Source organism: Toxorhynchites rutilus, chromosome 2 (genome assembly GCF_029784135.1).
Source record: "Toxorhynchites rutilus septentrionalis strain SRP chromosome 2, ASM2978413v1, whole genome shotgun sequence".
In the NCBI taxonomy this organism is placed as follows: domain Eukaryota; kingdom Metazoa; phylum Arthropoda; class Insecta; order Diptera; family Culicidae; genus Toxorhynchites; species Toxorhynchites rutilus.
Genome location: NC_073745.1, coordinates 160,196,037 through 160,213,605, shown reverse-complemented (window position 1 = coordinate 160,213,605; position 17,569 = coordinate 160,196,037). Strand labels below are relative to the sequence as shown.

The following is a 17,569-nucleotide window of genomic DNA, read 5'->3' as shown; positions in this document are numbered from 1 at the left end:
CAATCTTGGCTTGGCCGGGAAAGGGAGTAAAAAGTGCCCCCAAACCAAGTCACCAGCTGTATGGCAAATATTATATAGGATATCAAATAAGAAATTTTGGCGGTTTTTTTAACCACATAGGCTTAACATAGGGTATATGGTGAAAAACATACTTTTCGTTTATTTCACGCCATCTTCAAAAGTTTCGACATAAAAATTTGAAAAAAATACTGATTGTGCATCTTACTACGGTGTAGGGTAAATGATCTTGGTTTGTCCAATTTAGAGTGTTTTCATGCAACTAGTAAATACAAATCGATTTTTTTTCATGAAAACCACATATAATCAATACGAGTTTGGGTATGTTGAAAAGTCCCAAGTCTCTAGTTGCTAATACTACCATAAAGCGTGGAAATTATTCAAATTTTTATGTTTTTTCACCATTTTCCTCAAAGAGAAATTATGATCATGGTTTGTCCAGCTCTGATCATGGTTTGTCCAAAAAAATTATCATGATTTGAATGAAAAAAAAATCGGATTTTCAAGTAGATGTTGCATTTATCATTGTTTGAGTTTACTGCCATCATATTGATCCATTCACAATTTAAGCTTTCTTCAGAATATTGCCTTTTCTTCGGCATTTTAAAAGTGTTCACCTCAGCGCATTCAATACAGCTTTGTGTCTGCTATGTGCGAAGGACACAATAAACAAACTGTAGCGCACCAAGCGGTTGCCATAGAAATCATGTGCATGAAACAACAATAATGAATCGGACAACTCATGATCAGCATTGAGTTCATCTAAATGTGTAATTATATGGTTTAGCTATGTAAATCTTATACAAATGGTGTGCAAGCATGATGTTTACAATATTTGTAAGTGTAATAATCCTGAAAAGGTCTGAATACGTGCCAAATAATCGTCTGGTGATTGATTGAAAGCTAGCTCAAATGAGGGGCGCATTGACACCAATAGAACGTGGATTTTATAATCCTTTAAAACATGTGAATCCGTAAAAATATACTGTAAAACTACTGTAATTCATGAAAAAGACAATTTTATTTATATGTTTTGAAACATTCGAATACCTGATTTGACACAGGTGCGCTGAAGTAAAGCATTCAAAAAAGTGGACAAACCATGATCATATTTCCGAATGGACAAACCAAAACCATTTACCTTATCAACAAAAATTATAAAAAAAAAATTTATCAAAAATTTGCTGAAAAAAATTGAAATTTTGAATTCTCAATAGCTTTGAGACAAAAATAAAAAAAAATACTGAAAGTACATCTCACTAAGGCGTATCGATAAATAACTTCAAACAATTTTTACATCAAAAAATCTAATAATAAAAAAAATAAATACGCTGTACAACAAATTTTAATATATTTTCTGGCATTTCGAAATTTTGAAGAAAAGTAACTTTGAGACCCACTTCTGCACTAATTTTTATTCAAATGCGTTTGTGTCTTTTTTTTTCTTCATGTGGCGTAATTTTTTCCTGAATTGTTAAGAGCATTTTTAAGACACAAAAATAGTTTTCTTCATCGTCTGCATTATTATTTTTTATTTTCTTGAAATCGATTATTTTATTGTATTCATGGTTTTCAATTGTGAGATTAAAAAAAATAATTTTTATTCTTTCAAGTGCTTAAGATAATCTCATATATGTGTTGTCCAGTCGGTGTCCTGACGAAGAATGAGAATTTTCCTCAGAGGAGATGCAATATTTATACGCTAGCGACAGCTTACTTACTATGCAAGGGTGGAGTTTACTTCGCAAATATTCTCTTTTCGTTATCCCCCTTCGTTGTTTCTATTCTAGCGGCTGCATAAGTTGCCCGCTATTGACAGCTCTGTTCGGAAGAGCACACAAATGGACTGAATAAATGTATGGGGGAATGGGAATGCTTCCAATTTTCGTCAATTTGAATCATATACAGACTATGGTATTGTAATGTATAGCTTATCAAACAAATTTAAAAAAAAATCCGATTCGATTGGTATGCAAATCGTTAAAATCCGTTCGCAGCAAAAATAGTTATTAACGTTAACTTTATTTCATAGAAACGCGACCTGTTTTCTGATTTGGCACCCTTAATGTAAGACGTAGTCCTACGTCAAAAAAGTGAATTTGTCGGATCAGAAAAAAAATATTAATATATGGGATCAGTAATCAAAAGTACGAATCTAATAACAATTTGAATGTTGATGTGTCGATGCCTTTTCTATTCGATCGAAATAATTGAACATAATGGTGTATATGATCTGACTTTCCATTTGATGCTGCAATTAATGTGATATATCGTCTCATTTTGCCAATACTAGCCCTCACATCGGAACATAAATATCATGGGAAATATTTGTCATCTTTTTGGCTGTCGTGGCTATGACATAATACAATTAACGGTGACACGGTTCCCCTGCGTTATTCATCCGCCATCGTTGCACGGTGTTATTTCTCTTCCCGTCGCATCCCCTAGGCGCTCATATTCAGCGATTATTCTATTAGCCTCCATTATGCGACTGGCACAGGTCATTACTGTCCTGGTGGTTGGCTGGCCTTCTCGTCTCACTTGCACGGATGAGGAATCATTAACATTTTATGACCGATGGCGCGTGTGTATGTCTCATATGAGGAATGCTAGAGAGATGGAAAGTGACTTTATTACTACCACCGCCTTTTTCTAAGACACCGATGTTATCCCAACGGGACGGAACAGGATCAAGTTAGTTTTCTTACCTCACGTGCTAAAAAGGGGAAGAAATTTTAATCTTGCACGAGGATTTCGGAAGGAGCACACTTTTATTAAATTAAAATAAAACCATTAAGAAGACACAGTTCCAGATATGACTAATACGATCTTTATTATAATTTAAATTTATGAAATTATTGCCCCATTAGAGCAGAAGCTCTCGTTCTTTGTCTTTTCGTTGTACCATTCACAGGGACCTTTTTCGAGAATTCATAATTAAAACTAATCTTATCCTAATCTAAATGATGTTCAACATAAAGGTACTATATATATGTACACATATCACAACACGGTTCCTTTTGCTTATCTAGGTAGGAATGTATAAAATATGAAAGGCGGGAGCCGAAATTAACCCCTCACTGATTACGACTGACTTAGATTCAAAATCCCACACATCCCACACTTGAAAGGACAGTCGTCCGCTTCGTGTAGCTTGAAGTGTGTTTTCAGTTCACACTCGTCCTCGAAGGATTTGCTACATATGACACATTTAAACAGCCTCCGCTCTTCTTCGCTACCGTGAACGGTTTGGTAATGCCTCGCTAAAGTAGTTTCTTCCTCAAACACTAAACCGCAAATTTCACAAATTAACGAGCTGCCTTTGCGGTGGGACTTTTTGTGGAACGTTAAATGGCTCAATTTCACAAAAGTTTTACTACATATATTGCACTGATGCTGGGATTCCTCTTTGTGAATGTGCTGCATATGGCGTTGGTAAGAATTTTTGTAGGCAAAATTCCGCCCACATATGAGGCAGGTATACTTTTTGTCCTTCGTGTGAGTCATAAGGTGGTCCTCGTAGTGCGATTTGAATCGGAATGTTTTCAAACATGTGCCACATTTGAAAGCATAATTCCCGCTGTGAAGTTGAAGATGTGCCTTCAAATTGCAAGACTGGGTGAACGATTTTCCGCACACATCACAGATAAACGGCCTTAACCCTTGGTGCACCTTTTCATGTTTCTTAAACGCAAACTTAGATTTGAAGTCCTTTTTACACACATCACACTTATACTCCTTGTTATCCTTGTGCAGTTCTTTGTGAACTGTCAGCGCGCTGCCCTGCACGAAAGTTTTCCCACAGATGTCGCACCGAAAAGGACGCTCGCCGGTGTGTATCCTCGCGTGCTGGCGCAAATTTGACCGTAGCTTGAATGTTTTGCCACAGATGTGACATCGGTTCGAGTTCTGGCCCGGATGCTGCTGGCTGAGATGTTCCCGAAGTATTTTTTTCTTTGAAAATAGCTCCTCGCAGATTTCGCATTGGTATGATTTATTGCCGCTAGCCTTCCGCTTTTTCTTGCCGTTGATAAGCGCGGAATTAATGTCCCTCCCGCCTTCGTCCCCATAATCGAGATCGTCGTCATCTTCCTCGTCCGGATTGTGGCAGTTGTCCTCTATGGTTTTTCCGTTTATACATTTGTGGTTGCTGTTGTTGTTGTTGTTGCTATCAGGAAGACTTTGATCGTCGCCAGAATCATCCGACGCACTAAGTCCGATTCCTTCGTCGATACTAGAGCTGGAATCCTCAATTATGGCGTCCGCTATAATTGCTGGTAATCGACTCGGAGTGAGCGGATTTTCTGTCGGTTCATGAAAATGGCACTTTGCAGTGTTCTGAAAATAAGGGAAAATAGAGCTCAAGTTAATATTTTTACTGAATTTATGAAACACAGGTTCGCAATTAAATAATTGCAGTATTCACTGAAGTGTTTCGAATTCTCGTTAAAACATACCTCTTCTGTGCGATGAAAATTTTCCTTCGTGGGACAATTTTGCGAAAGCATAAAGTCCAGATGGGCTCCTCCATTCGGTCCGAGGAATACTTTCTCCAGAAAAGAATCGGGCCTTTCGGTCTTTATCCCAAATTTTATCTGCGAATCCGCACTGACATTTGTTGCGTCGCTGGACGTAACAGACCCATCATCGCCGGAAGGACATCGGATGTCGTTAACGATTTCCACGGTCGCATACTCGAGCGTAGAGAACTGGACAGCAGGTGTATACTCCACCGTATGTGGCACGTAAACAAGGTACAGTCTGTTTCGATAGGGGAGAAAAGAAAATATGAAATATGACACATATAAATGACCATCAGAAACCATTTAAGGCTAAATTTAATATCATTTCGGTGACTTTATACCGGACCCTAGATTCGGAACGAAAGAAATTCTGCTATGGTGGGAGTGATCGTATAATTTTGTCATCTATTTTGATCCGGCGATTCCAATATTGCTTCCTCAGGGACAACAAAAACTATGGCACGCCTGGCTACTGAACGGCAATTAATTTTGAATTTGATTCATTCAAGCAATAGCAACACGACTCATTCCAATACTTTTATTAAACAATAAACATTGCCAAAGGTAGCCATAATAGATTTGTTAGTTCAAAATTAACCTTCTATCAGTTTTTAAAATTAACCCCCAATTCTTAATCTTCGATTCCGCAGCATCCCTCCCCCTAAAAAAAAAGCATTTCTCATCGTTGCTGAAGAATGATTTATCGGCTTATTGAGGGTGGTTGGTGGCAGTGGGTGAATGGGACAAGAATGATACATAATTTACTGCTGTCGATATTACATTCCTAGCGGTGCGTTACAACACTGCGCTCACTTGCTGGCCTCCTGAATTATAGAGGAATTTTTCATCTAATTTTTTTTCTCTTCATTTTTGCACCATCCCTTGGGCAAAGGGTGCGATTTTTTCACTTGTTCATTCCGGTGTCTGGTGATATACGAAGGAGGGTTCAAATCCAATAATTTGTCGTTTTAGTAAGCGGGATCTGCCTTCTTATTAGAACATTACGGGGTATTTCCTTTTTTTCTTGTGCTCTTTGCCATTTGTTTTTTAAATTAAAGACGTTCTCGGTTTGGTGTCGAGACTCCAGCCCTCTGTTAATTAATGGATCGGAAAGTACCAGTGTGAGACATTCAAAATTTTTTTTGTCCACCTCGAAAGATGTAAAATGTAAATTCAATTCAACAAAGGCAATAAAAATTCTGCAGCTTCGTTGTTTCTTCTGTTTTAATTTGAATTAATCCTTTCGGGGGAACGTGTTTGAAATATGTTGTACAAAAAAAAAACGCCTTTAAAGTAACACTTCCCGTCGTCGAGCAATCAACAAGGAAATGTTAATTTACTAAGACGTCAACCAAGAAAGTAAGAGCATCCCCCAACGGTTCATAAATAACTGAGGAAAGACACGCGGAAAAATTGCTCCCTCGCGACAACAACGAGCAGAACTGCAAAATACACAATTCAAGCAATTATAATAAACACTGTAATCATCTTGTACTGCGCACTTGAACCACCGAAAAAAAGAAGGATGAATTCTGTTTGTTTTATTTGAAAAAGATGTACCCATAAATATTCCATCTGGAGCGCAGAGGTGCAATTTACGATGTAAGGAATAATTCGGTAGGATTTTTTTGCGTTCAAGGGAAGGGAACAGGAAGCGTTTGCCACCAGAACGGTAAAGCACGTCAGGGAAGGGACCATTTTTCACATGCAAATCGTGCTAAATCAATTTTGTATGCAAAATATAAGGGTTCCTTCTTTATGCTAGCTAAAGTTGTAAACATATACGAATGCCGTGATCGCTTATGTGTTTGAAATCATCATAAAATTGATCAGCAGTTTCATCCAATAAAGCTATAATAAAGACTAGAATAATAGTCAACCGAATGAAATGCTAGAAATCGAAAGAAGAAGAACAAGAATTACGTTTTTTTGTACGTGAACACAGCTTATTTTAAAAATTTTAAAATAGATTTGTCAAATTATTTCGCCATGCATTCCAACAGGTAATGTCACCAACATTGATGGAACAAAATTTACAATGTTAGAGAAAATGTTAACATTTGTCTGAAAAATTTCCACAACAATTAGAGGAAGATCCCCAAGACAAGACAAGAATTTTGATATGCATAGTAAAAAACTAAAATTTTAGGCTTTTAGAGTACTTCTAGGAACATAATGAGCTTTGCGGAGGCGATCTGGCGTAGTGGTAACATCCATATCTCTCACGCTGAAGGTCACGAGTTCAATTCTCACTTCCGACATTCTTCCATAAATGGGAGTAAAAGTGACGAACCAGCCAAAAGTATTGAAAGTCACTATAATACATAAAAAAAAACAATGAGCTTTCAGAAGAAAAGTGTACCAAGGCATTCAGTGTTTATTTTTCTTTAGTATAGGGAAAATAAATTGAATATTCCTGTAGTGTCGATGGAAGAGAGGACGGAACCTTGATCTTTTTCGCCTTAGAAGGAATTTACGTTCCTTGAGGAACTTCCCTGTCTCAGCCTAGTATTACCATCAGTACTTCGGGGATATAACAATGCCCAATAATCCGGTTTGATTGTATTCTGAAACGCAACATCGAGAATACACGTATACCAGTGCAAGTCGGACACATTCATTTTACTGAAAATTCCCCAGCTGGAACAGGAATCGAATCCGATACTCTCAGGATGATATGTGAGACGCTAACCATGGAAGCTACTGACTCGAGTCATCAAAACTGTCTACGGAAGCTCAATCTGAGCTTCCGAACTGTCCAACGTCATCTTCACAAAGCGAAAGTTTTAACTCAGTGAATCGCGTAGAAACTTCCAAGATTCGGAAGAGTTTGCTAGATGATTCCAACGTTGGTCAAAGTCCAATTAGAAAAATATTTTGTGGTGCGACAAAAGCAAATTTAATACGTTTCCATCAACGGTATAATTCAATTTAACAATCGAGGAGGAGAATATGGTTTGGAATAACCCTCAGATGAAAAGGTATCCATTCTAGTGTGGCCATCGCTATCGTCGTGTATAAATCCGACCGAGCATTCCTAGAAGAAGAACGACGAAGTCGTGTTGACATTTGCAAGAATCCAGACAATCTAATAGCGGTAACTAAGTTCTGTTGAACAATAATGTTTCTAGCTTGAATTTTTCTGCTTGATGCATTTTTAGCCATCCTGTTTTTTAAACAGTTCAACTTCTGCTTCTCCAATACTACCATTTGATTGAATCGATGCAATTGTTCTGCGTTATAGAATTACCCAAGACCCCAACAATCAAAAGCAAAAGACCCGTTGAATTTTTGTTTACCAAATCTCAGAACAAAAGAGAATAAAATACAACAATCTGTTTTAGCGTAAACCAGTCCCAAGAAATATGTAGCATGAGATTGCAGGACCATGCGTACGTACAACAGTGAACAATAGATAGGCTGAGGTTGGGATGTTTTCTGAAAAAACCTATAGTTACAAGATCTTCTTATTTCCTAACATCTCTCATAATTTCTAACATCTCTAAATAATTTCCATAACATCGCTCATCTTATTTCCTAACAAGAATAAGACAACTATTGAGTGTTTTGGTCGAAAAATTATTCAAGATTACCTTAGCATGGGTTCCCTCTCATTGCTCGATTCCGGGGAATGAGAAAGCGGACTCGCTAGCTAAGGTGGGCGCTTTAGAAGGCACACTTTTTGAAAGGCATATTGCTTATAATGAATTTTTCCACATTCCTCGTCAGTATACGCTCGTAAGTTGGCAGCGCATGTGGAGTGGAGATGAGTTCGGTCGTTGGTTACACACGATTATCCCTAAGGTCTCGACGAGTGCATGGTTCAAGGGATTGAATGTAGGTCGTGATTTCATTCGCGTGATATCTCGGCTTATGTCCAATCACTACAACCTAAACGCGCATCTCTATCGCATTGGGCTCGCAGCAAACAATCTTTGTGATTGTGGCGATGGCTACCACGACATCGAGCATGTTGTCTGGTCGTGTATCCGGTTCCATGCTGCTCGCTCTCAGCTCTCTAGAGCACTGAGAGCACAAGGCAGACAATCGGAGATCCCCGTCCGGGATATCTTAGGTAGCCGTGATCCTGATCTTCTGCTTCATCTATACCTGTTCCTCAGGAACGCCGATGTCAACGTTTAATGATGTTTCCTTCGTTGTGTCCCCGTTTCATATCCCTCCTATCCGATCGATAAACTTTTACTTAGTCGCGGCAATACATACACACACTCTTTACAGATACACGGGCCAAAGGTTGTGCAGTCCACTGATGATTCAACAAGAGCCAAAGGTTGTACCGCTCATGACAACTCTACATGAACTGATGATTGCGCCGGTTAGTGACCATTCTATCCTGGATTCCTCGAGTCGAGAAAGACGCACCACGCTAGATATGAGGTACAGACTAGGGGGGCGTTACTGATCAAGGGTCAGCTGCATCCCAATAGGAAGTATCCCGAGTCGGGCACACGTACAGAGCATTGGAGACAGCAACATCCGAATTACGAAAACACTTGTAATACTAACCTCGAGCCAACCGCGAGTAATCGGTTACATATTACTAACATAGATAATAAGAAAAATTGTCAAAGTATTGAACTCCCGGCCCCGTGAGGCTAACGCCATATGAGCCTTGATAAAAATATATATTTTGGAAAAAAAAAAAAAGATCTTATTCAAAGTTGTACATCCAAAATAAATATTTTGTACATTTTTTGACATCCTCATATTATATTATATATTGTATCATACTTTAAATGAGCTTAAAAGTATCGTCAAATGGACTATTCACCCATACAGTATTTGTTCAAGCAAGAGGCGAGTTCCTGCATAATATATATGCCATAGCAATGTAAGAGTGATATAAGAGAGCGAAATAAGAGACACTTTGCGAATAATCACGCATCAAAGGTTTAACGTTAGAATACATCTGTTTACGCTTGTCGTCTTAGTCTCAGAAAACAATTTCCGTGTATACTTCTTCTTGGATGGCATTAACGTTCCCAGTGGAACTTTCGCCTTCTCAACATTTTACTTGCGTTATTTTTATTAGTAGTACTTAGTTGAGATTTCTATGCCGGATAACACGCCTCGACTGCATTGTGGAGGAAGCTCTAGAGAATACGCGTGACCACAGTGCAAGTCGCAAGAAATTTCTTTGACGAAAAATTCCCTCCCGCCAGAACGGGAATCGAACCCGAACTTCCAGCATAATAATGTGGGACACTAACCACTCGATCACAGAAATTATCTCCGTGTATACTTATTAGATTAAATTTCATTTTGTGATGTGAACACCAGTGGTTTTGTGAATAGTGTGGTTGTGTGAAACAGCCTTACAACCAGTGTTGCCACATTTTCATATGTACTGGAAGTGATGGAAGTGGCTTTTTCATCTGCACTTTTTCTTGCAAAAATCTATACCTAAAATCTGTTCCATCGAAAAAAATTTTTGCGGAAAAATATCTATTTTCTTAACATAAATAGTTATTGTTTTTCTACAAAATATTACATCTATTCACTAGCTTCTTATTTTCATTTACTTACTACTAATATTCTATTTGCTGTAAATGTACTTTAACATTGGAAGTCTCGAGTACTCCTGCGTTTGATGATGCCTATACATAATCTTTCTAAATTTAGATTGCATAATGTCATTCAATGAAATTTTCTATCTGCCGCCACGATGTTCAATCAAATTTTTGAACTGAAAATTGCATACATCCTGTCGTTCATAAACTGATATCGAAGCTTATTCTTGTTCTGATTATATTTCGAACAAAATGTATGCCGAGGAATGAGGCATTGTGAGATCGTTAGAATCAAGGCATCGAGTCGCCGGAAATGCGAGCGAGCCATTAATTCTTTCAGGCATCCAATTCAATCCTGTAAATGTATGGAACAACGTAAGATATTTTAGCACTCCATGTAGCATCGCGAATTCAGGTTATTGGGCTAGAACAAACAATTCAGTCTGTTGACCTGGGGCAACCATGCTGCTCTATGCTATTTGATCAAATGCTTACAATTCAAGATTGTGATCATCGTCGTTGCTTTGAAGATTTAGATTTTTAGTTTTGAAAAAATCATTCAAGAGTTGCCGAGGAGTGAGGCATAGTGAGGATATTAAAATGCGAGCAAACTGTCATTTCTTTTCGGGCAATCGATTTTTGTCCAGCAGATATTTCATTTTTCTCATTATGCACGGTATTCATTGCCCACCATAAAAACCTGAAAACCCTTCCAATACTTCTTTGATGCTTGTTAGATTGGGATCTTTTGGGATTTAACATTGCCTCAGAAAATATAGAATATTCTGTACTGTACAGAATTTGTACCAAAAAAATTGAAAAAATCTATACCTTTCCAGATAAATCTATACGGGTGGCAACACTGCTTACAATCCAGCTGGCATTGGTTCAATCTCATCTGGCTTCGTTTGAGATTTTTTTGGTGCAATTCTAGGCTGACATTGAAGCTGAGGGAATGTGAAATTCTTAACAGTAAAACTCGACAAATAATGCAATTGTAAGACATTTGGCATCAAACATTTTTTTTGAAAACCCCGATTTCCGATGGTATTTCGTTTTTCAAAAAACTCAAATTTTAACATTTACAACACTAGTAAATGAAGCTAATATTTTGCAAAGGGTATATTATCGTGCAAATCAACATTTCGCAGCAAGTTCCGAATGAAAAATCTAGATAACTATTTATATTGGCACCCAAAACCATACTTTTCATTTCGTATAGTCCCGGAGTGTCGATTTTTGACAATTTTTTTTTCGAGATGACACTAGATCTTGAAGTTTCATGCAATTTTAAGACATTTGGCATCATTTTTTTTCGGAAACCCCGATATCTTTTACTCCCCTCTTGGGTGATTTGATATTGTTTGACCCCGTATCAAGCCCGTATGCTCGCACCTTCCTCTTTACCCCGTCCATAAGGTTCTGTACAACGTCAGGTTGTAGTTTTTTTTGAACAGAAATCCATTTTCTCTTGAAGTCCGCCTCCGACTTGACAACTTTTGGGTTCGCCCAATATTTCTCTATTGGGCGAAGCTCCGGCGCGTTGGGCGGGTTCATTTCCTTTGGCACGAAGGTGACCCCGTTGGCTTCGTACCACTCCAACACGTCCTTTGAATAGTGGCACGAAGCGAGATCCGGCCAGAAGATGGTCGGGTCCTCGTGCTGCTTCCATAGTGGTAGTAAGCGCTTCTGTAGGCACTCCTTAAGGTAAACCTGCCCGTTTACCGTGCCGGTCATCACGAAGGGGGCGCTCCGCTTTCCGCAAGAGCAGATCGCTTGCCACACCATGTACTTTTTGGCAAACTTGGATGGTTTCTGCTTGCGAATCTCCTCCGGAACGCTGAATTTTTCCTCTGCGGAGAAGAACAACAGGCCCGGCAGCTGACGAAAGTCCGCTTTGACGTAGGTTTCGTCGTCCATTACCAGGCAATGCGGCTTCGTCAGCATTTCGGTGTACAGCTTCCGGGCTCGCGTCTTCCCCACCATGTTTTGCCTTTCGTCGCGGTTAGGAGCCTTCTGAACCTTGTATGTACGCAGGCCCTCCCGCTGCGTGGTCCGCTGGACGAATGAACTTGACAAATTCAGCTTATTGGCGACATCCCTGACCGAACTTCTCGGATCACGTCTAAACTGCTTAACTACGCGCTTGTGATCTTTTTCACTGACGGAGCATCCATTTTCGCCGTTCTTCACCTTCCGGTCGATGGTTAGGTTCTCGAAGTATCGTTTTAGTACTCTGCTGACCGTGGATTGGACGATTCCCAGCATCTTACCGATGTCCCGATGTGACAACTCCGGATTCTCGAAATGAGTGCGCAGGATTAATTCACGACGCTCTTTTTCGTTCGACGACATTTTTCCAAATTTACGAAAAATTGACAGTGAAGCATGGCCAACGTGATCTATACACTCTTATCTGATTATAAGCGAAAGCTGAAGATATAATTCCTAAAAATTAAATTTCTACAGCGTTTTTTTCCGTGATACAATTTGATGTGACACACCCTTTAGAAGGGAATACTCTAACGCCGAAAAATGGCACCTGTGTAATGTGCTAATTATAGATATGATAAACATGTGACATGTACACGATTAAAAATTCGGCTCTGTTACAGCTGAAATGCTAATGAGCCTAAAATAAACAAAAAGTATAAAAAAAGATCGTCCGGTTTGAGCAGTCTATTTGTTGTATTATTAGTCCAATTTAAATTCGCGTTTGATGTATTTAGCTTCGTGTTTCGTTGGCTTGAAGCGAAGATGGTCACGGACAAACTATTCATCCACCCTCCATATATTTCTCGTTGGACCTGCGGTCTCTCTCCCATCGTTTGGAAACAGCATAAGTCGGGTAATTAGAACTGCGTAGGAACTATCGTGCTCCCGTGGCCGAGTGGTTAGCGTCATAACTAACATGCCGGGGGTTCGGGTTCAATTCCCGTTCTGGTCGGGGGAATTTTTCGTCAAAGAAATTTCCTCCGACTTGCACTGTGATCACGCGTATTCTAGAGCTTGCCACTCAGAATGCATTCAAGGCGTGTTATTTGGCATAGAAATCTCAACTAAGTACTAATAAAAATGACGCAAGTAATACTACGTTGAGACGGCGAAGTTCCTCTAGGAACGTTAGTGCGAAGAAGTGAAGAAGAAGAAGAAGGAACTATCGTGGAATATCGCTTCTCTGCTGCATAAAAAACTCTAGTTCACAACGCTTTGTACAATACTATAACATCCTCTAATATCGGAGTTCCAGTATGGGTTTTTCTTGCATCGATCCATCACAACGAATCTGCTGTGCCATAAAAATACTATGTTTCTTGAAGTCGAAACCCTTCGTTAGTTCGATTCCATTTACGGAATTCCCAACTTGATTGGTTGAATGGTTCTTTTCGTACTTGACCGGTTACCAATCCTTTGTGTCCCCATCAATTACACACGCTCGCCAGTCTTCTCAATTACTTCGGGAGTTCCGCAAAGAAGTGTGCTTTGCCCTATGTTATTTATTTTGATCGTTAACGGTCTCGTTGCTCAAGCAAATTCGAGCAAATATCGTTTGGTCACATCGGTGACTTTAGATGACGAAGAAGACCGGGAAGTCAATCCTAGTTATATCGAAGACAGGAATATGTTGGCGGCTAGCTTCGCAAAACATTTCATGAAAATGGATTCTTGTATTGAGAGAGCTGTTTCATTTCGAAATGGTCTGATTCTTTGCATGCGTCGTTACAATCGATTGATCGAACAAAAACCGCAAGTTGCAAGTGAGAAGGATTTTAATAAGATCTTTGATGAGAATTTCATCTCGCCCTTGCACAATGGTCCAGGAAGTGAATTTAAGTGGAAATTAGCATCTAGAGCTCGACAGTGATTCTCTAGACGTAAACTGTCTTCGACAAAGTTGTTACATATGATAAAGTGCTCATTTTGATGTTATCTAAAATAGGGTTACCAAAATTTTCGATGAAATAAAAAATCTAACTTTTTCATCTGTATAGATAGAGGTAAACATGGTTCGACAATGTTTTAGCCTAGGATATTTTAAGCAAATTTGTAGAACAAAGTTTTTTTCTATCTCTTGGAATATCCGATATAACGCCTTTTTCAAAGTTGCGTTAGGGTCACTATAAAAAACGGTTTTTTGTTCTAACTTTCATATTGCAAATTTTACATACAAACTGTCTTCAGAAGACTTTTAGAGCTTACTAAGACAAACATTTTGTGATGCAGAACTCGTCAGTATCGTAACTCTACTCAAAGTTATTAATATTTATTCCCAAAAAATACGCTCTCTTCATTCGCTTGTTATTCTTTTTGGGACAAACATAAAACATTTTCGTTGACGGCATTTGAAAGAGCATACTTGACTCTACATAATGTAGGATTTCTAAAACTATGTTATTTTTTTTTATTTGTGTAAACTAAAATTGAAATCATTAGTTAAAGCAAATAAAACCGTTCTTTCATGGTCACACTAATGAAGTTTAAAATAAAAAGCGCTATATCGGATATTTAAAGAGATAGAATAAAACTTTGTTCTACAAAGCTGCTTAAAATAATTGAGGCTACAATATTGTCGAACTATATTTGCCTCTATCTAGATCTTCCATAAAGTTGTATTCTATCTATGTTGCGTTAGGGTAACCATGGAAAAAACGGGGTTTTTGCTCTAACTTTTATATTTCAACCTCTACATCAAAATTGTCTTGGAACGACTTTTAGAGCATATCATTACCAACATTTTGCGATGCAGTACTTGTCAGATTTTTATGTCATTTTTTATGTTTGCCCCAAAAATATTGACAAGCGAATGAAGAGAGCGTATTTTTGGGAAGAAATATATATAACTTTGAATAGAGTTGAGATATTGACAAGTTCTACATCACAAAATGTTTGTCTTAGTAAGCGTAACATCTGATTTCTACGGATGAGGAAGATATGTCCATATTATCTAACAGCAAACTACCATGTGTTATTATTATAGTGATTAGATCAACAAAAGAGACTGTAAATGCGTAATTTTGATGCATAGATACAATTTTTTTTAAATGGAAGATTTGAATCCCCGATATAAACACATGAGAAAACTTACAGTACTAGACACGGTCAGAAGTATATACCGTCGGAGTTTTTCTAGATCCGTGAGATAGTTCAAAAGTCTGTTACTTTTTGGAATGCCAAAAAATTTTGAAGTATTTGAGAAATTCGAATTTCATTTGTGTAACTATGAGAATATTCTACTGAACGAACGGTAAGTGCTGTCAAAGTATGCGAAGTGCCCTCGTTTGGAAAGCTCAATTTAAGTTACTTTGAGCTGCATTAACCAAATGTTTCTATGTTTCTGGGTTTTTATCTGCTTTTTTGAAATGCTATATGCATGAACAAAATCAGTTCAGAAAAGGCTAGAAGCGTTCAAAAAAATAGCTTGTATTATGTCCGATTGGGGCAGTCTTTTTTTGGAAAAAGTAAACGGCCTTTGTGAATCACGATATTTTTACTGGTGTACGAGGAACAACCGCTCTAGGATTGGGTGATCTTGGATCGATTCTTAGAAGATCGATCTTTTCCATTCTGATTTCCGATTTTTTGGATCGATCTTTTGTTTTCGAGAATATCGAGAAAATCGATTTTTTTTTGCTTTCGATCTTTTCGATCGATTTTTCGTAGATTTGTTTTTCAGTATACATCGATTCTTTATCTCATCAAAGGCCACATTTTTTTAAACTTAATGCCAACATTTGAATTGCTTCTTCTACAATTTACTTCTGTACAAATGCTGACAGAGACAGAACTAACGGCAGCTACTGAGGGGATGAACTGTAACCGGTTGCACTTAGGATCATTGATGTTGATATCAATTACAGGCGAAAGATCTCTAGAATGATTCTATATCTGGAAATATCGGCTTCGACCAAATGACTTATGGGCTTTTATGGGATCATTGTCAGCTGAGTTCTGGACGGTTGTTGAATTTCTAATATTTTTTAATAAGGCTTGAACCCTCGAAACTGTATTTTACTCTATACTAATTTTGTTCATTCATATAGCATTTGAAAGAAACAAGTCTTGACTACTACGGCACAGTACTTCACCACATCATTTGATTAAGGCTACTTCAAGTATCTCAATTTTCAAATTAGGCTTTTCAAAAGGAATTACATTGCTTAGAAGTGGTATCTCTCATTCGTTCAAATAATTTTCAAATTACATAAATCAATTTCGAATATTTGTCCAACCATTGATCAAAATATCCGATGTTATATACTTCTATCCAGTATTGTGAGTAATTTTTACAAATAACGTCCACTCGTAATCTGGGAAATCAAACAAGACAAAAAGAGAAAATGTAAAACGGCTTTTTTCCTAAATCAATAAATAAATACATGTTTAACAATCATAATTTTTCCCCTCTAACAAAGATGTTGCCAGAAGAAAATATGTGATCATTGCATTCGAGTAAAGCCGTTGGTCGAAATGAGGAACCAGCCAAAGGCTGAATGTCACAAATAAAAATAAGGAAACGAGGACATGTCTTCCATATTTTTTAGATTGGTTTTAACATCTCTCGATTGTTTTTTTTAAATTCACCATCACTTGGAGTCTTTTGAGCATGTTAAAATTTACAAAAGATATTTCCTACCAAGTCTTAACCCAGCTCCCACAAAACATAGACTTAAGATAGTTTTGTAACAAACATGGAAACAATGAATTTGACTCTATATATTAACGCACTTAAGTCGTACAAATAACCGATTTTTCTGGAAAAATAAAACCACGTAAATTTCAAAATCTGCATAAAAAACGCGTAAATTCCTAAAACCGCGTAAAAAAATTGCGTTAACTCTGAAATCCGCGTAATAAAATCGCGTAAATTCCAAAATCTGCTTTAAAAAAAATATCCGGCTTACTCATAATTCTTCTACATTTTCGTCGTCTGGTGGTTTTTGATTAATTCAATCAACACTTACAATGAAAGCTCCGGGTCTTATTTTCATGAATTATTCTATTTTCATCATACATGTTTAGTTAGTTATTGTGTGTAATGAATACAACAATGTAATTTCGTACAACTCGTATACGTCTCCACAGCGAAAAAAACCACCGATAAGCCACACATGTTTACCACACCTCAAATGTATCCTAATATCGTTCCACAGAAGGCGCACAAAATTCGAGGGGGCAATTCCACTTCTACAGCAGCACTATTTTGCCACAAGTGGTACAATAAAATTGAAAACCGAAACTTTCTGATTTTTCCACACTTGTAAAATGGTTCGCGCAATACGCGGGAGGATTACACATCATATTTTTATCTGCTGTTTCGCCTCGCTTTCATTTCTCCCTTTCGTGTGGCGAGACAACCAACAGTCAGTCGCCGTCTGTAAATGTATACCATTTGATGGCTGTCAATTTTCCCTACTTTATCCTGCCACCGTTATTTGGCACCTCCCCTTCTTTGTGATGTGCGAAAAACTTATTTTCATAAATACCCAATTTGTGTAA

At 37.9% G+C, this 17,569-nt stretch overlaps 1 protein-coding gene across 1 annotated transcript in view; it reads right to left on the bottom strand.

Annotated features, from left to right (window-relative positions):
• Positions 1-2,883: 2,883 nt before the first annotated feature.
• The window catches only part of LOC129764916 (zinc finger protein 226-like), a 57,628-nt gene continuing 42,942 nt past the window's right edge, over positions 2,884-17,569 (bottom strand). Inside the window, exons 2-3 of the mRNA XM_055764562.1 lie at positions 4,476-4,779; positions 2,884-4,356 (exon numbers count right to left, since the gene is read on the bottom strand). Coding sequence (XP_055620537.1) covers positions 3,103-4,356; positions 4,476-4,779 — 1,558 coding nt within the window. The 3' untranslated portion in view covers positions 2,884-3,102. The remainder of the gene's footprint in view (positions 4,357-4,475; positions 4,780-17,569) is intronic.